The following is a 23396-nucleotide window of genomic DNA, read 5'->3' as shown; positions in this document are numbered from 1 at the left end:
GATCAGTTCATGCTGCGTTACTAACTTCTATGGTCCAATGGTGTTAGCAACACAGCACAAACAAATCTAAGACCAGGGTATTTAGTTATTCACCATAACTTGGTTTATCTAACTGAATGAATCTTCAGAGCAGGAATCTCACCATAACTTGGTTATATCTAACTGAATGAACCTTCAGAGCAGGAATCTCACCATAACTTGGTAATATCTAACTGAATGAACCTTCAGAGCAGGAATCTCACCATAACTTGGTAATATCTAACTGAATGAATCTTCAGAGCAGGAATCTCACCATAACTTGGTTATATCTAACTGAATGAACCTTCAGAGCAGGAATCTCACCATAACTTGGTTATATCTAACTGAATGAACCTTCAGAGCAGGAATCTCACCATAACTTGGTTATATCTAACTGAATGAACCTTCAGAGCAGGAATCTCACCATAACTTGGTCATATCTAACTGAATGAACCTTCAGAGCAGGAATCTCACCATAACTTGGTAATATCTAACTGAATGAATCTTCAGAGCAGGAATCTCACCATAACTTGGTTTATCTAACTGAATGAATCTTCAGAGCAGGAATCTCACCATAACTTGGTTATATCTAACTGAATGAACCTTCAGAGCAGGAATCTCACCATAACTTGGTTTATCTAACTGAATGAACCTTCAGAGCAGGAATCTCACCATAACTTGGTTATATCTAACCGAATGAACCTTCAGAGCAGGAATCTCACCGATTGATCCTCTGTCTCCAGCTCCAGACCTGCCTTCTGTAGGTTAGCTTCGTACTCCTTCCGCCTCTCCTGTTGAGAAACACAATGATAAAGGAGAGGAACTTAACAACTAGCAACGGTCATCGAAATTGTTAAAAGGTTTTTAAAACAACTCTAATAAATGTAATAGTTAGAAGACACCTATCTAAAAAATAATTTATGTTGTTTCCAAGATCAGACATAATGTCACTATAATCCCAGTGTTAATTTTCATACATTTTCTTTCATTTCAGCGAATCTAATTTTAACTGTATTCAATTATAACTTTTTTTTTCTTTCTTCAATCCCACAAAAAAATATACACTCATCAAAAATAAAAGTAATCTTTCTACTCTTTCTTGCGATGTAAGTGTGGAGAAGGTGCGTTAAATCCCTAAGTTTTAGCGTTCATACAGACTCAACTGAAAGACAGTGTATCCCATTGAGCCCATGTCAGCCATTAGCGGCGTGTGTGTGACAGGTCGTTGCGAACATCTCCGCGGTGGTGACGTTAACGGGGGGGAAAACATCAGGCACAAGCAAGAGTCGGGAAGAGTCAAAGGAAAGCAATCAATCCCAGCCAGAATTAAAGTGATAAGTGGATTTTGCATCGATCAAACACAGCAAATACTGCTGAAAAAGACAGACCCTCAGGTGGGCGGGGCATGCGCGTTGCTATAGAAACACACGGTAATGGGGAGTTGATCTGTTTTGGCACTAGAAATACAACTTCCTCCATCAATTTCACTGCTTCGTCATCTGCATTTATCATACAGGAAGAGGGCCTCAACTTTCCTGTTACCACACATCCAACTATAACATTCTAGGAACTAGTGACTGTGTTTGTGTCTGTGTCTGTGTGACAGTTCCTGTCCAGGCCTAGGGTCAGTATTGGTGGGCAGTGAGTGTGGTGACTGAGTGTGAGGTTCAGAACAGACAGACACAGCAGAGCTCTGCGTTATAGTGGCATCGAACGTCACCCTCCCTAGGAGAGGGGGTGACCTTGATAATTTATTGTTAAAATGAGAGGCTGCATGGATCTTTAACTTAAAGACTCTTGCTCCCTTTCGTCTCAACATAGACTTTGATCTGAAGCCATTCTTGTGATTAATGTGACTTTGCCATTGTAATTGTTTGTAAACTTGTGTAGTCAAATGAATCTATGATCGTATGCTATCCATTTGTTGTTTGTATGCTGTTCTTTGTATGACATTTTAATATTTGAGAAATTAACCAATGATATTAGGCCGCTCGTGGCCATGATTACAGACACCTGTGTGTCTTGACACTATATAAATGAGTCGTCCCGCAGTGTTTGTGATTGTACCCTGATGAAGACAGCTTGGCTGTCGAAACGTTGGTAAATTAAAAATGTTGCATCTGAGCTCCTGGAGTGTGAGGCTCTCCTTTATTTCCAAGTGTTCTACTCCGTTAGCCAGCACCTCTCCTAAATAGGTGTGCCTTTCTTTCTCTTTTTCTTCTACACACAGCAGAGCTGACAGGCCTCCCAGCCATGAAGTGACAGTAACAACAAGGTGTTAGAGCTAACACTCCTGTACCAGACACACTGGACCATTCACTCTGTAGCTACTAGTCCCTGGGCTAGCTGCTTTCAAACACACAGTCTGTAGCTACTAGTCCCTGGGCTAGCTGCTTTCAAACACACAGTCTGTAGCTACTAGTCCCTGGGCTAGCTGCAGTCACCATACAGTCTGAAGCTACTGACCAGGCCAGTCCAGTAGCCAAAGATACAGTCTGAAGCTACTGACCAGGCCAGTCCAGTAGCCAAACATACAGTCTGAAGCTACTGACCAGGCCAGCCCAGTAGCCAAACATACAGTCTGAAGCTACTGACCAGGCCAGCCCAGTAGCCAAAGATACAGTCTGAAGCTACTGACCAGGCCAGCCCAGTAGCCTAACATACAGTCTGAAGCTACTGACCAGGCCAGCCCAGTAGCCTATCATATGGGGACAAGGGAGGGTCGTTCAAACTGTGTCACAGTTCACACAGCATGTAAATACTACTCAAACATACTTTGCACTCAAAATACACTAAAAATAACTATTTAACCAAGTAAACTAAGTGTCAATTCAAGGCTAACGCAAAAGCAAGGCTGATGATAAGGACAATCCATTCCATGGGGCTGGCTAGGAATCAGGAATCATAGCTACTGCAACTTATCTCTAGAATATTCAAGGGAAAAATCCACTCAAAAACGACATTTTGGTAGTTTTTTTTTCTCATTAGTCCATACAGTTCATAATGTTTTTCATGTCGGCGGTCAAGTGTTCAAGATATTGGACTTTGAAGGAGCAAAGTGCCACCGGCCATTTCCCCTTTAACACTATCAACAAAGTCAGTGATATTATGAACAGCTTGGCAAGAGAAAACTAGCTGCGACTGACAACTGACTATGTAGTACAGTATGCGTCTATTACTGACTCACACTGTATAACTGTAGTATTGCCAAATACTAGTCATGTAGCCTGGTTAAACCAACTTGAAGGCTAAACTCACAATGGAACGGAACATTCAGTCTGGTTTACCCCAGGCTAAGTAGTACAGTGCTCAGAAACCAGCACCTAGTCTCCCTTTGAATTACAGTACAATTACAGATTACAGTACAATTACAGATTACAGTACAATTACAGATTACAGTACATTGAAAAACTTGTGATAACTAGTAAATAGCGTTTAACAACTATTTGACGTTATAGAAAAGGTAATAGCTACAGTAAGAGTGAGCACAGGTGTGTTTCTGAAGGTTGTATTTTACCTGCTTCCTCTCTCCGTCTCGGTCATCCACATAGGACAGGATGAAGTCAATCCTCCTCTTTCCATCACGGAAGAACACCGAGTCTTTACTCTGCTGATGCTTGTCAACCTGAGAGGAGACCGACAACACACGCACGCACGCACGCACGCACACACACACACACACAGACACACACACACACACACACACACACACACACACACACACGTGGTCAGTTGAAATACACAGACGAAGCCCCGTATTCCCAGACACACATTAAAGCTTTATATCAATGGAGATGATGTGTCGGTCTGGGAAGCCGGCGGCCCATAAGGTGCATCAGAACGAAGGACAGCCTTAGATGCATTCAGTAAGGTGGACAGTCTTCAGTTCACTCCTACTCGTAAACGTTTTCAAACAGTAGACAAGTACATTATTGAACACAGTCAAGGCTCTGAGTCACTCATCCAAAGCACAGCAACGCCACAGCAAATCAATCCATATACTGTCACTGTAACTCGATACATCGATGCCACGATGGAGAATCACACACAGCAACACAGTATTACCTCTCGGCCGTAGAGGTCGGACGACATGCAAGGAGCAAGAGCAACGCAATTCAATTTCAACCATGGCTTAGAGTGGAACTGACAGCGTTTTAACTACTTTGCAGATATGAAGAAAAAAAAAAACAGACAATCATAATATCAGTAAAAATATATATATATATATATATCAAATTTATTTGATTAAATTTCAGTTTATGCTACAAAACTAGCTTTATAAAGAGTTTTTAAAAATAGGGTAAATTTGACTAACATTCCATGAAGTACACTAAGGCATTGTTGGCAGAATAGATGGATGCAGTTCAATACATGATTAATACAATTCACCAATACATTTCTTGGTGGTCCCAAAACATATTACTATTAGGTTGTAAATTGGGCCGGTAACCGAAAGGTTGCTGGATCGAATCCCCGAGCTGACAAGGTAAAAATCAGTCGTTCTGCCCCCGGAACAAGGCAGTTAACCCCACTGTTCCCCTGAACAAGGCAGTTAACCCACTGTTCCCCGGTAGGACGTCATTGTAAATAAGAATTTGTTCTTAACTGGCTTGCCTAGTTAAATAAAGGTTAAAAATAAATAAATCATTTCAATCCCAGCTGGCCTGGTACATTGTTTGCTGCCTGCATTCGGAATGTACTGTGTCAGTTTTAATGACTCAATCTTTTGGACAAAATCAGTTGAATGTAAGTAAGGCTGAGAATGTTAATACAATACAATACAAACTAGCAAGGGTAATGATCACAACTCAGTCATAACGTCGCTAATAGGCCAGCGCATCTATTTATGCAGAAAGATAAAAACACGTAGGCTAACGTTAGGTAGATAGCTAGCTAGCTAGCTAGCTAGCTAGGAGGATCTCACGTGTGTGTGAGTGATTGACCTTCTCCCCTCATATCGTTTTTCGTTGGTCATACACAGTTAGAGATGCAGGTGTCATTTGGTTAGTATTTTGGTGTAGCATATCTCTTGCGTTCGTAAATTCACTCTGGCTATCTTGTCACGCCCTGGCCTTAGTATTTTGTGTTTTCTTTATTATTGTGGTTAGGCCAGGGTGTGACATGGGTGATTGTCTTGTCTAGGGGTTTTGTAGATTGATGGGGTTGTGTTCAGTGTAGTATTCTAGGTAAGTCTATAGTTGCCTGGAGTGGTTCTCAATCAGAGGCAGGTGTTTATCGTTGTCTCTGATTGGGAACCATATTTAGGCAGCCATATTCTTTGGGTATTTTGTGGCTGATTGTTTCCTGTCTCTGTGTTTTGCACCAGTTAGGACTGTTTTGGTTTTTCCACATTTTTCTTATTTTGTATATGCGTATTGTTCACGTTATCATCTTTATTAAAGATGTTCAACCATAACCACGCTGCATTTTGGTCCTCCTCTCCTTCCCAGGAAGAAAACCGTAACATGTCTACTCCGATTTCAGAGCACTCTCATCTGAGTGTACCAGAGTGCAGAATAACTGATGAATTTACGAAAGTGCAACACCCGCTGAATATGACCGGTGTCAGTAAACGTAGACAAAGAAAGTACTAGTTAGTCACCAACGCTCTCAGTAACATGTAAGCAGCCCAACCAGCTCTGCTACGGAAAGTAAAATGGTCGGAGTGAGGAGTTCTCTCATTTGTGTCTGGAAGTAGCTAATTAGAAAGCTAGACAACTCTAGCCAGTTAGCTTGGGTGCTTGGTTGGGACAAGCATGCATCATTGGCAGACATGCTGCACAGATAGACGAGTAGGCTACAATTCTCCATCGTTTATCAATTTAAGCAATTTTGACAGACAACTCGCTGAAAAAAGTTTGAGAGAGTTTTTGATAAGGTTTCTTTGTTATATTTTAGCTCATCGTGCTCTGGCTAACATTAGTTGATCTTGTTGTTGATGTCTATAACTGAGGGAGAGAGAGCCTACCTTTTCATGGTTGTTTGATCTGTAAAAGTTTACAAATGTAAGGGGACTACCGTGTTATTTACATATTTACAGAAGTCCATTCAGGTATATTTTGTGGCTTTCGATGAATGTGTTCTAACGATCTAAAGTTGTGCTGTTGCTACTTCCTGTAAACACGGACAGTCCAGTGCGAAGTGAATGAGGTCAGGGCCTACTTCCTGTAAACACACACAGTCCAGTTCAAAGAAAATGATGGCAGGGTCTACTTCCTGTAAACACACAGTCCAGTTTAAGTGAATGAGGTCAGGGTCTACTTCCTGTAAACACACACAGTCCAGTTCAAAGTGAATGAGGTCAGGGCCTACTTCCTGTAAACACACACAGTCCAGTTCAAAGTGAATGATGGATGGTCTGTGTGGCAAATGGCTTGTTTATATACTGGGAAAAGTACATATAAGGAAATCAGCCAATTAAATACAATTCATTAGGCCCTAAGCTACGGATTTCCCACGACTGGGTAGGGTTTCAGCCATGGGTGGGCCTTGGAGGGCATAGGCCCATCGACTTGGCAGCCAGGCCCACCCACTGGCCAATCAGAATGAGTTTGGTTTCCCCCTCGGTCTTGGTACAAAACAGATATTTTGATTAGGTTTTATGTACTGAAGTGTCTATTAGTTGTCTATTAAACACACTGCCGCTTTCACACTCTTTATTGCTATAGAATGTTCACATTGCCTTAGTATACCCTTCCAGCCATTACAATGAGCCTGTCCTCCTGTACCTCTGCCCACCAGCCTCCTCTGATATCCCGGTGCATCCAGCCTGGCCCTAGCCTGATCCCAGATCTGTTTGTGCTGTCTTGCCAGATAGACTGCAATTAGATCTAGGTTCAGGCTGATATGGTCTCGACCTTTGAACTCTAAACGTACTTCCATTGTATTTTCTTATTTAGAGCACCGTTTTTGAAACTCTGCCTTTGGGTAACTGAATGACCACTCCCCCCCCCCCAGAGGAGATGCCAGCCATGTTGCCTAAGCACTGCAGCCTCGGCAGCGGTAGGCTACAGCCTGCAGAGGAAGAAATAGCCTGCTCTGACTCACACACAGGAAGGAGTGCCCCATTGAGAAAGAGGAGACCTGTTCCCTGTCATTGCTGGTACATCTGTTCACATGAACCTATAAATAACTAAGCAACTGAACCACATAATGCTAGAGTTGGCCGTACTAACACAGCTACAGTCTGGATCACATGCTAATAGAATTGGCACAACAAACATCCTGGACACAAACGCCCAGCCAACACACTGGACACAAACGCCCAGCCAACACACTGGAAAAAGACACACTGGACAAAGACGCCCAGCCAACACACTGGGTATAGACGCACTGGACAAAGACATCCAGCCAACACACTGGACACAAACGCCCAGCCAACACACTGGAAAAAGACACACTGGACAAAGACGCCCAGCCAACACACTGGATATAGACGCACTGGACAAAGACATTCAGCCAACACACTGGATATAGACGACCAGCCAACACACTGGACAAAGACATCCAGCCAACACACTGGATATAGACACACTGGATATAGACGACCAGCCAACACACTGGACAAAGACATCCAGCCAACACACTGGATATAGACGACCAGTCAACACACTGGATATAGACGACCAGCCAACACACTGGATATAGACACACTGGATATAGACGACCAGCCAACACACTGGATATAGACACACTGGATATAGACGACCAGCCAACACACTGGATATAGACGACCAGTCAACACACTGGATATAGACGACCAGCCAACACACTGGATATAGACGACCAGCCAACACACTGGATATAGACGACCAGCCAACACACTGGATATAGACGACCAGCCAACACACTGGATATAGACGACCAGTCAACACACTGGATATAGACGACCAGCCAACACACTGGATATAGACGACCAGCCAACACACTGGATATAGACGACCAGCCAAGACACTGGACATAGACGACCAGCCAACACACTGGATATAGACGACCAGTCAACACACTGGATATAGACACACTGGATATAGACGACCAGCCAACACACTGGATATAGACGACCAGTCAACACACTGGATATAGACGACCAGCCAACACACTGGATATAGACGACCAGCCAACACACTGGACATAGACGACCAGCCAACACACTGGATATAGACGACCAGCCAACACACTGGATATAGACACACTGGACAAAGACATCCAGCCAACACACTGGACACAAACGTCCAGCCAACACACTGGATATAGACACACTGGACAAAGACATCCAGCCAACACACTGGACAAAGACATCCAGCCAACACACTGGATATAGACGACCAGCCAACACACTGGATATAGACGACCAGCCAACACACTGGATATAGACGACCAGCCAACACACTGGATATAGATGACCAGCCAACACACTGGATATAGACACACTGGACACAGACGTCCAGCCAACACACTGGACAAAGACATCCAGCCAACACACTGGATATAGACGACCAGCCAACACACTGGATATAGACGACCAGCCAACACACTGGATATAGACGACCAGCCAACACACTGGATATAGACGACCAGCCAACACACTGGATATAGACGACCAGCCAACACACTGGATATAGACGACCAGCCAACACACTGGATATAGACGACCAGCCAACACACTGGACATAGACGACCAGCCAACACACTGGACACAGACGACCAGCCAACACACTGGATATAGACGACCAGCCAACACACTGGATATAGACACACTGGATATAGACAACCAGTCAACACACTGGATATAGACGACCAGCCAACACACTGGATATAGACGACCAGCCAACACACTGGATATAGACACACTGGACAAAGACATGCAGCCAACACACTGGACAAAGACATCCAGCCAACACACTGGACACAAACGTCCAGCCAACACACTGGATATAGACACACTGGACAAAGACATCCAGCCAAGACACTGGATATAGACGACCAGCCAACACACTGGATATAGACGACCAGCCAACACACTGGATATAGACGACCAGCCAACACACTGGATATAGACGACCAGCCAACACACTGGACATAGACGACCAGCCAACACACTGGATATAGACGACCAGCCAACACACTGGATATAGACGACCAGCCAACACACTGGACATAGACGACCAGCCAACACACTGGACATAGACGACCAGCCAACACACTGGATATAGACGACCAGCCAACACACTGGATATAGACGACCAGCCAACACACTGGATATTGACGACCAGCCAACACACTGGACATAGACGACCAGCCGACACACTGGATATAGACACACTGGATATAGACGTTCAGCCAACACACTGGACATAAACACACTGGACATAAACACACTGGACATAAACACACTGGACATAAACACACTGGACATAAACACACTGGACATTTACGACCAGCCAACACACTGGATATAGACACTGGATATAGACGTCCAGCCAACACACTGGACATAAACACACTGGACATAGACACACTGGACATAAACACACTGGACATAAACACACTGGACATAAACACACTGGACATTGACACACTGGACATAAACACACTGGACATAAACACACTGGACATTGACACACTGGACATTGACACACTGGACATAAACACACTGGACATAAACACACTGGACATAGACACACTGGACATAAACACACTGGACATAAACACACTGGACATAAACACACTGGACATAAACACACTGGACATTGACACACTGGACATAAACACACTGGACATTGACACACTGGACATTGACACACTGGACATTGACACACTGGACATAAACACACTGGACATAAACACACTGGACATTGACACACTGGACATTGACACACTGGACATAAACACACTGGACATAAACACACTGGACATAAACACACTGGACATAAACACACTGGACATTGACACACTGGACATTGACACACTGGACATAAACACACTGGACATACACACACTGGACATAAACACACTGGACATAGGCGTCCTCTTTAGTCTACCCTCACAAACACAGTGATTCTGCCCTGTCCCAATAGATATGAATAGCATCCTCCTCATAGAGCCATAAACCTACTAGTCCCAGTCAACACATGGTGAAAACATCCTCTAGTGCTCCTCACTCACACAAGAGTCCTTGTCTGCTCCTTACAGTAGCCCTCTGGACAGGACAATCCTCGCTGCTCATAGATTTACAGGAGCCCTCTGGACAGGACAATCCTCACTGCTCATAGATTTACAGGAGCCCTCTGGACAGGACAATCCTCGCTGCTCATAGATTTACAGGAGCCCTCTGGACAGGACAATCCTCACTGCTCATATATTTACAGTAGCCCTCTGGACAGGACAATCCTCACTGCTCATAGATTTACAGTAGCCCTCTGGACAGGACAATCCTCACTGCTCATAGATTTACAGTAGCCCTCTGGACAGGACAATCCTCGCTGCTCATAGATTTACAGTAGCCCTCTGGACAGGACAATCCTCACTGCTCATAGATTTACAGTAGCCCTCTGGACAGGACAATCCTCGCTGCTCATAGATTTACAGTAGCCCTCTGGACAGGACAATCCTCGCTACTCATAGATTTACAGTAGCCCTCTGGACAGGACAATCCTCACTGCTCATAGATTTACAGTAGCCCTCTGGACAGGACAATCCTCGCTGCTCATAGATTTACAGTAGCCCTCTGGATAGGACAATCCTCACTGCTCATATATTTACAGTAGCCCTCTGGACAGGACAATCCTCGCTGCTCATAGATTTACAGTAGCCCTCTGGACAGGACAATCCTCACTGCTCATAGATTTACAGTAGCCCTCTGGACAGGACAATCCTCACTGCTCATAGATTTACAGTAGCACAACAACAACCACTGGGCCAGGTAGTCCCCAGTCTCCCAGTCCCCCAGTACCCTGTCCCCCAGTCCCCCAGTCTTCCAGTCCCCCAATACCCCGTCCCCCCAGTCTTCCAGTCCCCCCAGTCTTCCAGTCCCCCAGTGAGCAGCAGAGATACAGAGCCAGCAACAAGAGAGAGAGAGAGAGAGAGAGAGAGAGAGAACAGAGCCAGCAAGAGGAGAGGGGCAGAGAGAGAGAGAGAGAGAGAGAGAGAGAGAGAGAGAGAGAGAGAGAGAGAGAGAGAGAGAGAGAGAGATGACAGAGCCAGCTAGAGGAGAGGGGGAGAGAGAGAGAGGACAGAGCCAGCTAGAGGAAAGGGGAAGAGAGAGAGAGAGAGAGAGAGAGAGAGAGAGAGAGAGAGAGAGAGAGAGAGAGAGAGAGAGAGAGAGAGAGAAAGGACAGAGCCAGCTAGAGGAGGGGAAGAGAGAGAGAGAGGACAGAGCCAGCTAGAGGAGAGGGGGAGAGAGAGAGAGGACAGAGCCAGCTAGAGGAAAGGGGAAGAGAGAGAGAGAGAGAGAGAGAGAGAGAGAGAGAGAGAGAGAGAGAGAGAGAGAGAGAGAGAGAGAGAGAGAGAGAGAGAGAGAGAAAGAACAGAGCCAGCTAGAGGACGGGAAGAGAGGGAGAGCGACAGAGGAGAGAGGCTGGGGAGGGAGAAAGAGAGAGAGAGAGAGGCAGAGGAGAGAGAGAGCTAGGCAGAGGAGAGAGAGAGAGAGAGAGAGAGAGAGAGAGAGATGGTTTATTATCGATTTCACTTGCTTATGTTTCCCATGTCAACAAAAGGGAAAATTAACATAAAAATGGTTTATATTTACAACGGTGTTTGTCCTTCACTGGTTGCCCTTTTCTTGTGGCAACAGGTCACAAATCTTGCTGCTGTGATGGCACACTGTGGAATTTCACCCAGTAGATTTGGAAGTTTATCAAAATTGGGTTTGTTTTCGAATTCTTTGTGGATCTGTGTAATCTGAGGGAAATATGTCTCTCTAATATGGTCATACATTGGGCAGGAGGTTAGGAAGTGCAGCTCAGCTCTGTCTTCTCTTGAGAGCCATGTCTGCCTACGGCGGCCTTTCTCAATAGCAAGGCTATGCTCACTGAGTCTGTACATAGTCAAAGCTTTCCTTAAGTTTGGGTCAGTCACAGTGGTCGGGTATTCTGTGGGCAGTGTGCACATATCTCTGTCTAACAATAAGCTATTCAAGGAGTCTGTAACTGATACTATTTTACACAATACAAACAACCTTAAGACCTGAAAATAATACTGGACAACAACGTATAGACAGCAGGCAGGTAGATAACACTGGACAACAACGTATAGACAGCAGGCAGGTAGATAACACTGGACAACAACGTACAGACAGCAGGCAGGTAGATAACACTGGACAACAACGTACAGACAGCAGGCAGGTAGATAACACTGGACAACAACGTATAGACAGCAGGCAGGTAGATAACACTGGACAACAACGTACAGACAGCAGGCAGGTAGATAACACTGGACAACAACGTACAGACAGCAGGCAGGTAGATAACACTGGACAACAACGTACAGACAGCAGGCAGGTAGATAACACTGGACAACAACGTACAGACAGCAGGCAGGTAGATAACACTGGACAACAACGTACAGACAGCAGGCAGGTAGATAACACTGGACAACAACGTACAGACAGCAGGCAGGTAGATAACACTGGACAACAACGTACAGACAGCAGGCAGGTAGATAACACTGGACAACAACGTACAGACAGCAGGCAGGTAGATAACACTGGACAACAACGTATAGACAGCAGGCAGGTAGATAACACTGGACAACAACGTACAGACAGCAGGCAGGTAGATAACACTGGACAACAACGTACAGACAGCAGGCAGGTAGATAACACTGGACAACAACGTACAGACAGCAGGCAGGTAGATAACACTGGACAACAACGTACAGACAGCAGGCAGGTAGATAACACTGGAGAACAACGTATAGACAGCAGGCAGGTAGATAACACTGGACAACAACGTACAGACAGCAGGCAGGTAGATAACACTGGACAACAACGTACAGACAGCAGGCAGGTAGATAACACTGGACAACAACGTATAGACAGCAGGCAGGTAGATAACACTGGACAACAACGTACAGACAGCAGGCAGGTAGATAACACTGGACAACAACGTACAGACAGCAGGCAGGTAGATAACACTGGACAACAACGTACAGACAGCAGGCAGGTAGATAACACTGGACAACAACGTACAGACAGCAGGCAGGTAGATAACACTGGACAACAACGTACAGACAGCAGGCAGGTAGATAACACTGGACAACAACGTATAGACAGCAGGCAGGTAGATAACACTGGACAACAACGTACAGACAGCAGGCAGGTAGATAACACTGGACAACAACGTACAGACAGCAGGCAGGTAGATAACACTGGACAACAACGTATAGACAGCAGGCAGGTAGATAACACTGGACAACAACGTACAGACAGCAGGCAGGTAGATAACACTGGACAACAACGTACAGACAGCAGGCAGGTAGATAACACTGGACAACAACGTATAGACAGCAGGCAGGTAGATAACACTGGACAACAACGTACAGACAGCAGGCAGGTGGATAACACTGGACAACAACGTACAGACAGCAGGCAGGTAGATAACACTGGACAACAACGTACAGACAGCAGGCAGGTAGATAACACTGGACAACAACGTATAGACAGCAGGCAGGTAGATAACACTGGACAACAACGTACAGACAGCAGGCAGGTGGATAACACTGGACAACAACGTACAGACAGCAGGCAGGTAGATAACACTGGACAACAACGTACAGACAGCAGGCAGGTAGATAACACTGGACAACAACGTACAGACAGCAGGCAGGTAGATAACACTGGACAACAACGTACAGACAGCAGGCAGGTAGATAACACTGGACAACAACGTATAGACAGCAGGCAGGTAGATAACACTGGACAACAACGTATAGACAGCAGGCAGGTAGATAACACTGGACAACAACGTACAGACAGCAGGCAGGTGGATAACACTGGACAACAACGTACAGACAGCAGGCAGGTGGATAACACTGGACACCTGTTCGCCAGGGGGAAAGATAACACTGGACACCTGTTCGCCAGGGGGAAAGATAACACTGGACACCTGTTCGCCAGGGGGAAAGATAACACTGGACACCTGTTCGCCAGGGGGAAAGATAACACTGGACACCTGTTCGCCAGGGGGAAAGATAACACTGGACACCTGTTACTGTATTTGACTGGTTCATGTGTCATTTCATTTACAGGAGAAGCCAGAGGAATGTCAACAAACCATCAGCTTGTAAAGAAAAAAAACAATCTACTATTCACTTGTCCCTTGGTCTTTAACCTTAACCCTTCAGCTTATCTATATCTATCTATATTATCTATGTTATCTATATCTATCTTATCTATCTTATCTATATCTATCTATCTTATCTATGTTATCTATATCTATCTTATCTATATCTATCTTATCTATATCATCTATCTTATCTATGTTATCTATATCTATCTTATCTATGTTATCTATATCTATCTTATCTATCTTATCTATATCTATCTTATCTATATCTATCTATCTTATCTATATCTATCTATCTTATATATATCTATCTATCTTATCTATCTTATCTATATCTATCTATCTTATCTATGTTATCTATATCTATCTTATCTATATCTATCTATCTTATCTATGTTATCTATATCTATCTTATCTATATCTATCTATCTTATCTATGTTATCTATATCTATCTTATCTATCTTATCTATATCTATCTTATCTATATCTATCTATCTTATCTAAGGTGGGAATCAATATGGTAGAAGCTCCACCCAGACATTTCAGTTCTGGGGACATGGAAGGGTTAGGGCCGACGGGACGGGTTAGGGCCGAGGGGAAGGGGTTAGGGCGGAGGGGAAGGGGTTAGGGCCGAGGGGAAGGGGTTAGGGCAGAGAGGAAGGGGTTAGGGCCGAGGGGAAGGGGTTAGGGCAGAGAGGAAGGGGTTAGGGCCGAGGGGAAGGGGTTAGGGCCGTGAGGGGAAGGGGTTAGGGCCGTGAGGGGAAGGGGTTAGGGCCGTGAGGGGAAGGGGTTAGGGCCGAGGGGAAGGGGTTAGGGCCGAGGGGAAGGGGTTAGGGCCGAGGGGAAGGGGTTAGGGCCGAGGGCAAGGGTTAGGGCCGTGAGGGGAAGGGGTTAGGGCCGTGAGGGGAAGGGGTTAGGGCGTGGGGAAGGGGTTAGGGCCGAGGGGAACGGGTTAGGGCCGAGGGGAAGGGTTAGGGCCGAGGGGAAGGGGTTAGGGCAGAGAGGAAGGGGTTAGGGCCGAGGGGAAGGGGTTAGGGCCGTGAGGGGAAGGGGTTAGGGCCGAGGGGAAGGGGTTAGGGCCGAGGGGAAGGGGTTAGGGCCGAGGGCAAGGGTTAGGGCCGTGAGGGGAAGGGGTTAGGGCCGTGAGGGGAAGGGGTTAGGGCCGAGGGGAAGGGGTTAGGGCCGAGGGGAAGGGGTTAGGGCCGAGGGGAAGGGTTAGGGCCCTTCCCCTAAGTCTCATGAAATGTAGGCCTACATTGAACACCACACATTGTCTGCTACTGTAGGCTGAATGATAGAACAGCTATTTTCAAGTTAAAATGTTATGGGATGCATTTTCTCCATTGTTTTTGAAGGTAGACCACTATGGTAGGCCTACATTATGATCAAATAGCCACTGTAGCCTTCTTGGCCACTGTTAAACCTGTAACCTAAAGCGCCTATAGCATCAGTGTTCACAGTAAAACTGTAACTTAAAGCAGGTACAGCATCAGTGTTGACAGTAAAACTGTAACTTAGAGTGGGTACAGCCTCAGTGTTCACAGTAAAACTGTAACTTAAAGCAGGGACAGCCTCAGTGTTCACAGTAAAACTGTAACTTAAAGCAGGTACAGCATCAGTGTTCACAGTAAAACTGTAACTTAAAGCAGCTACAGCCTCAGTGTTGACAGTAAAACTGTAACTTAAAGCAGCTACAGCCTCAGTGTTCACAGTAAAACTGTAACTTAAAGCAGCTACAGCCTCAGTGTTCACAGTAAAACTGTAACTTAAAGCTGGTACAGCCTCAGTGTTCACAGTAAAACTGTAACTTAAAGCGGGTACAGCCTCAGTGTTGACAGTAAACCCGCTGGAAGTTGTCAGTGACGAAAACATGAGAGGGAACATTGCCAGGCACAACCCATCACATACTACAATCTACCACAGGGTAATATATCTACAGCAGACACATTGCCATGAGGCGGCAGCGTAGCCTAGTGGTTAGAGTGTCAGACTAGTAAACGAAAGGTTGCAAGATCAAATCCCTGAGCTGCCAATGTAGAAAATCTGTCATTCTGCCCCTGAACAAAGTAGTTATCCCACTGTTCCTAGACCAGTTAACCCACTGTCATTGAAAATAAGAATTTGTTCTTAAATAAAGGTTTTAAAAAATCAATTTCACGTGACTCTTGGCGGACTAGTAAGAAAGTCATCATAAATCTGCGTCATCGTTCAACAGCCTGATATTACTTCTAAACAAAATCACTTTTTTTGGTTCGTCATACTGTTACGTTATGTTTTGTGTTTATGTGTTTATGTGTCTTATGTTTTGATTCTTGCTCGGACAGTCGCTAAGATTATATTTGGTTGTGATCTTTGCAAAATACCTATTTCGGATGCAGCAGCAGTTAGCTAGAATGCTAACGCTGATTGATGTAGGCTGTAGCAAAAACTAGCCAAAGAGCCGTTTTACTGGTTGAAGTTGAAGTGTTTTTTATTTTTTATTAAGTATAATGCAGTTGATTTGCAATGATGATGACACAAACATTATATTACACAGGACATGCTTACAACCCTGGTCGTGAGGACCCAAAGGGGCTTGAGTGTTTTCCCTAGCACGCACACACACGCCATTCAAATAATCAACTCATCATCGTTAGTGGAATCAGGTGTGTTAATACGAGGGAAAAAAAACTACAATGTCCACCCTCTTCGGGTTACCAGGACCAGGGTGAAGAAACACTGCCGTACGGTATAGTGTCACACCAAGCCTGTTTACCATACGTTATATAACGTCACATCACACCAAGCCCGTGGTTTACCATACAGTATATAACGTAACATCACACCAAGCCCGTGGTTTACCATGCCATACCCTGGAGCGATGCTTCAGGAACAGAGCCCTTTTTCTCCACATCTGTGGAGGAAGGAACCAACCGGGCAGTGAGAGAGGGAGAGAGGAACCAACCGGGCAGTGAGAGAGGGAGAGAGGAACCAACCGGGCAGTGAGAGAGGGAGAGAGGAACCAACCGGGCAGTGAGAGAGGGAGAGAGGAACCAACCGGGCAGTGAGAGAGGGAGAGAGGAACCAACCGGCAGTGAGAGAGGGAGAGAGGGAGAGAGGAACCAACCGGGCAGTGAGAGAGGGAGAGAGGAACCAACCGGGCAGTGAGAGAGGGAGAGAGGAACCAACCGGCAGTGAGAGAGGGAGAGAGGAACCAACCGGGAAGTGAGAGAGGGAGAGAGGAACCAACCGGGCAGTGAGAGAGGGAGAGAGGAACCAACCGGGCAGTGAGAGAGGGAGAGAGGGAGAGAGAGAGAGAGAGAGAGAGAGAGGGAGAGAGAGAGAGGGAGAGAAAGAGAGAGAGAGAGAGGGAGAGAGAGAGAGAGAGAGAGAGAGAGAGAGAGAGGGAGAGAGAGAGAGAGGGAGAGAGGGAGAGGAAGAGAGAGAGAGAGAGACCAACCGGGCAGTGAGAGAGGGAGAGAGGGAGAGAAAGAGAGAGAGAGAGAGGGAGAGAGGGAGAGAGGAACCAACCGGGCAGTGAGAGAGGGACCAACCGGGCAGTGAGAGAGGGAGAGAGGGACCAACCGGGCAGTGAGAGAGGGAGAGAGAGAGAGAGAGAGAGGGAGAGAGGGAGAGAGAGAGAGAGAGAGAGAGAGAGAGAGAGAGAGAGAGAGAGAGGGAGAGAGGGAGAGAGGGAGAGGTACTAGGTAAAGTTGGAGGATCTTAATTTGACCCAGTTTTTGACAACAGGAGAATAATCCTGCGGCAACAGGGATGTGGGGATGACAAACTTTAGAAGCCTTATTAAAAGTAAAAAATACACTACAAGTTTGCATGAATGAATGAATTAAGATCCTACATCTGTACAGTAGCTGAGGGACTAACAACATACAAACCAGGGTCGTGTTCATTAGGACAAACCGTAGCAAAATGTTTTGCAACTAAAAACAAACATTTGCATTTCAAATAGTATCTATGTGTTTAATTGTGTGCCTACTGAACACAACCCTGTACCAGATGAATACTGGGACTGGCATGTCTCTATAACACACCCCCCGGCAACCCCAGTACATACTGCCAACAACTCAGACACCATGGCAACCCCATACATACCCCATACATGCAACCCCATACATACAACCCCATACATACTGCCAACAACTCAGACACCATGGCAACCCCATACATACTGCCAACAACTCAGACACCATGGCAACCCCATACATACTGCCAACAACCTAGCAACACCTGAACCAGAATCTGTGTTTACAGGAGACGTTGAATATAGTGATTCTCCTTCGAGCCCAGGAAGAAGCCATTCCAATTGCTATTCGCCAGCTTTTCAAGCCTAAAGCTGCATCATTTTACTTTTGGGTGACCTGACCAAGTACACATAGAAATATGAGCTATAGATCTGTCATTCTCATCAAGTTTATGAAGCGGTAGATCTGTTTTATGTGCGCTATTTCTATACTCCACCATTAAGTCGATTTTTTTAATCTTTTACTTTTCTGTTTTGTACAGCAGCTTCAAACCGCTGAAAATACAATTTATTTATTTTTTCAGTTATTGAAAAGATATTTCCCAGCGGTTTAGATCGTACAATGATTCGCCTCTTCTGCACCTCCAGTAAAATCTCTCATGACTGACATGCACAGGTCTGCTGATCCCGCGGCAGGAAAGGCCATTGTGTGTATGAACGTCATATCAGTCTGTTTCACAGTGCTACATGGAATGCAATAATATTTTGTTAGTAGATTAAGTAGACAATAGAGGGTACGTTTTTAGTGAGTGTATATTTCTAGGATGGGCTTTATTTAGTGTACACTACCGGTCAAAAGTTGTAGAACACCTATTCTTTCAAGAGTTTTTATTTATTTTTTACTATTTTCTACATTGTAGAATAATAGTGAAGACATCAGAACTATGAAATAACACATATGGAATCATGTAGTAACCAAAAAAAAGTGTTAAACAAATCAAAATAGATTTTATATTTGAGATTCTTCAAATAGCCATGCTTTGCCTTGATGACAGCTTTGCACACTATTGGTATTCTCTTAACCAGCTTCACCCAGAATGCTTTTCCAACAGTCTTGAAGGAGATCCCACATATGCTGAGCACTTGTTGGCTGCTTTTCCTTCACTCTGCGGTCCAACTTATCCCAAACCATTTGGTTGAGGTCGGGGGATTGTGGAGGCCAGGTCATCTGATGCAGCACACCGCCACTCTCCTTCTCTGTAAAATAGCCCTTACACAGCCTGGAGGTGCGTTGGATCATTGTCCTGTTGAAAAACAAAGGATAGTCCCACTAAGCCCAAACCAGATTGGATGGCATATCGCTGCTAGAATGCTGTGGTAGCCATGCTGGTTATGTGTGCCTTGAATTCTAAATAAATCACAGACAGTGTTACCAGCAAAGCACCCCCACACCATAACACCTCCTCCTCCATGCTTTACGGTGGGAACCACACATGCGGAGATCATCTGTTCACCTACCCTGCGTCTCACAAAGACACGGTGGTTGGAACCAAAAATCTCCAATTTGGACTCCAGACCAAAGGACAAATTTCCACTGGTCTAATGTCCATTGCTCGTGTTCCTTGGCCCAAGCAGGTCTTTTCTTATTATTGGTGTCTTTAGTAATGGTTTCTTTGCAGCAATTTGACAATGAAGGCCTGATTCATACAGTCTCTTCTGAACAGTTGATGTTGAGATGTGTCTGTTACTTGAACTCTGTGAAGCATTTATTTGAGCTGCAATTTCTGAGGCTGGTAACTCTAATGAACTCATCCTCTGCAGCAGAGGTAACTCTGGGTCTTCCTTTCCTGTGGCGGTCCTCAGGAGAGCCAGTTAACTCTAATGAACTCATCCTCTGCAGCAGAGGTAACTCTGGGTCTTCCTTTCCTGTGGCGGTCCTCATGAGAGCCAGGTAACTCTAATGAACTCATCCTCTGCAGCAGAGGTAACTCTGGGTCTTCCTTTCCTGTGGCGGTCCTCATGAGAGCCAGTTAACTCTAATGAACTCATCCTCTGCAGCAGAGGTAACTCTGGGTCTTCCTTTCCTGTGGCGGTCCTCATGAGAGACAGTTAACTCTAATGAACTCATCCTCTGCAGCAGAGGTAACTCTGGCTCTTCCTTTCCTGTGACGGTCCTCATGAGAGACAGTTAACTCTAATGAACTCATCCTCTGCAGCAGAGGTAACTCTGGGTCTTCCGTTCCTGTGGCGGTCCTCATGAGAGCCAGTTTCATCATAGCACTTGATGGTTTTTGCGACTGCGCTTACAGAAACTTTCAAATTTCTTGAAATGTTCCGTATTGACTGAACTTCATGTCTTAAAGTAATGATGGACTGTCGTTTCTCTTTGCTTGTTTGAGCTGTTCTTGTCAGAACATGGACTTGGTCTTTTACCAAATAGGGCTGTCTTCTGTATACCACCCCTACCTGGTCACAACACAACTGATTGGCTCAAATGAAATAAGAAGGAAAGAAATTCCACAAATTAACTTTTAAAAAGGCACACCTGTTAATTGAGGTGACTACCAGGTGACTACCTCATGAAGCTGGTTGAGAGAATGCCAAGAGTGTGCAAAGCTGTCACCAAGGCAAAGAGTGGCTATTTGAAGAATCTCAAATGATAACATATTTTTTGATTTGTTTAACACTTTTTTGGTTACTACATGATTCCATATGTGTTATTTCACAGTTTTAATGTATTCACTATTATTGTACAATGTAGAAAATAGTAAAAAATAAAGATAAACCCTTGAATGAGTAGGTGTTCTAAAACTCTGGACCGGTAGTGTATTTTAAATCCATTAGGGCGGCAGGCAGCCTAGCGGTTAAGAACGTTGGGCCAGTAACAGAAAGTTTGCTGGTTTCGAATCCCCGAGCCGACTAGGTGAAACATCGATGTGCCCTTGAACACGGCACTTAACATGAATTGCTCCCGTCGTTCTGGATAAGAGCGTCTGCTAAATGCCGTAAATGTAACATTGCAGAAGGTACAGAAGAATTTGGCGAAATGCGAACTGGATCCCCAAAAATACTTAAGATGATTAAAAACACAAAATTCCAGACAAGGTATTCATTTTTTGGGGGGACCTTTTTTTAGAAGTACATATCGGCCGCTACGGCAGTAATGACGATAGTTGCTCAGCGAAACGCCATTCTTTGTTAAGTACCGAACATATTTTGACATTAAGGAAGCAGCCATTCACCAGCTTTTCAAGCTTAAAGGAGACTCAGCATATTCAAACGTCTCCTGTAAACACAGATTCTGGTTCAGGCCACACCAAGTCCGGAAACTAAACACAGATTCTGGTTCAGGCAACACCAAGTCCGGAAACTAAACACAGATTCTGGTTCAGGCAACACCAAGTCCAGAAACTAAACATAGATTCTGGTTCAGGCAACACCAAGTCCGGAAACTAAACACAGATTCTGGTTCAGGCCACACCAAGTCCGGAAACTAAACACAGATTCTGGTTCAGGCATCACCAAGTCCGGAAACTAAACACAGATTCTGGTTCAGGCAACACCAAGTCCAGAAACTAAACACAGATTCTGGTTCAGGCAACACCAAGTCCAGAAACTAAACATAGATTCTGGTTCAGGCAACACCAAGTCCGGAAACTAAACACAGATTCTGGTTCAGGCAACACCAAGTCCAGAAACTAAACACAGATTCTGGTTCAGGCAACACCAAGTCCGGAAACTAAACACAGATTCTGGTTCAGGCAACACCAAGTCCGGAAACTAAACACAGATTCAGGTTCAGGCAACACCAAGTCCGGAAACTAAACACAGATTCTGGTTCAGGCAACACCAAGTCCGGAAACTAAACACAGATTCTGGTTCAGGCAACACCAAGTCCCGGAAACTAAACACAGATTCAGGTTCAGGCAACACCAAGTCCGGAAACTAAACATAGATTCTGGTTCAGGCAACACCAAGTCCGGAAACTAAACACAGATTCAGGTTCAGGCAACACCAAGTCCGGAAACTAAACACAGATTCAGGTTCAGGCCACACCAAGTCCGGAAACTAAACACAGATTCTGGTTCAGGCAACACCAAGTCCGGAAACTAAACACAGATTCAGGTTCAGGCAACACCAAGTCCGGAAACTAAACATAGATTCTGGTTCAGGCAACACCAAGTCCAGAAACTAAACATAGATAGGTAAGAAGCAGCAACACAAGCCATGAGAGGATAAAAGGACTGATCAAGGTAAGACAAGCACTTAGCATTAGGGCTCCCGAGTGGTGCAGTGGTCTAAGGCAATGCATCTCAGTACAGACCCTGGTTCAATTCCGGGCTGTATCACAACCGGCCGTGATTTCGGAGTCCCGTACGGAGACGCACAACTGGCCCAGCGTCGTTAGTGTTTGGCCATCATTGTAAATAAGAATTTGTTCTTAACTGACTTGCCAAGTTTTAAAAAAAAATAATAATAATATAAATTAGATTATTCATAGTTTCTCAATGCTTAGTGCTTGACTCCTGACAGACATCTGGACAGACAAGTCCCATAGTAGTAGTACACTGGCAGAATACTTTATTATCCCAAAAAGGGTACGACCCAGATCCTGTTCATTGACGGATGGTTAGGTTATTACATTTAGGCACATGTTATTGCACACTCCCAATATATGGCTAACACACAATAACCCCTAGACACTCCGGAAACACACAGACAACAATTAGAAGCAAGCAGGGAGTGTGTCAATACACACTCATAACACAGAGATGATTAGGTAGTTAACCAACAGCTGCAGGGTTTGACTAAAGACTGTAAAATGACACTAAACAAACAACACAAACTTTATAAACGGAAACACACACACACACACACACACACACACACACACACACACACACACACACACACACACACACACACAGACACACACACACACACACACACACACACACACACACACACAGAGACACACACACACACACACGCACATACACACACACACACACACACACACACACACACACACACACACACACACACACACACACACACACACACACACACAGAGACACACACACACACGCACATACACACACACACACACACACACACACACACACACACACAC

General features: G+C 45.0%; 1 protein-coding gene across 5 annotated transcripts in view; it reads right to left on the bottom strand.

The window, feature by feature from the left end:
• The window catches only part of LOC110521188 (anoctamin-5), a 78620-nt gene that overhangs the window by 39237 nt on the left and 15987 nt on the right, over positions 1-23396 (bottom strand). For 3 of the 5 annotated variants that reach the window (XM_036969468.1, XM_036969464.1, XM_036969465.1), the window contains exons 4-6: positions 17153-17194; positions 3536-3643; positions 741-809 (exon numbers count right to left, since the gene is read on the bottom strand). In XM_036969468.1, the coding sequence (XP_036825363.1) occupies positions 741-809; positions 3536-3643; positions 17153-17194 (219 nt within the window). The remainder of the gene's footprint in view (positions 1-740; positions 810-3535; positions 3644-17152; positions 17195-23396) is intronic. The other 2 variants (XM_036969466.1, XM_036969467.1) reach the window with 1 other exon arrangement.

The sequence above is a fragment of the Oncorhynchus mykiss genome, chromosome 30 (assembly GCF_013265735.2).
Source record: "Oncorhynchus mykiss isolate Arlee chromosome 30, USDA_OmykA_1.1, whole genome shotgun sequence".
Lineage (NCBI taxonomy): Eukaryota > Metazoa > Chordata > Actinopteri > Salmoniformes > Salmonidae > Oncorhynchus > Oncorhynchus mykiss.
Note: the sequence above shows the minus strand (reverse complement) of the source record. Positions and strands in the feature narration are given on the sequence as shown.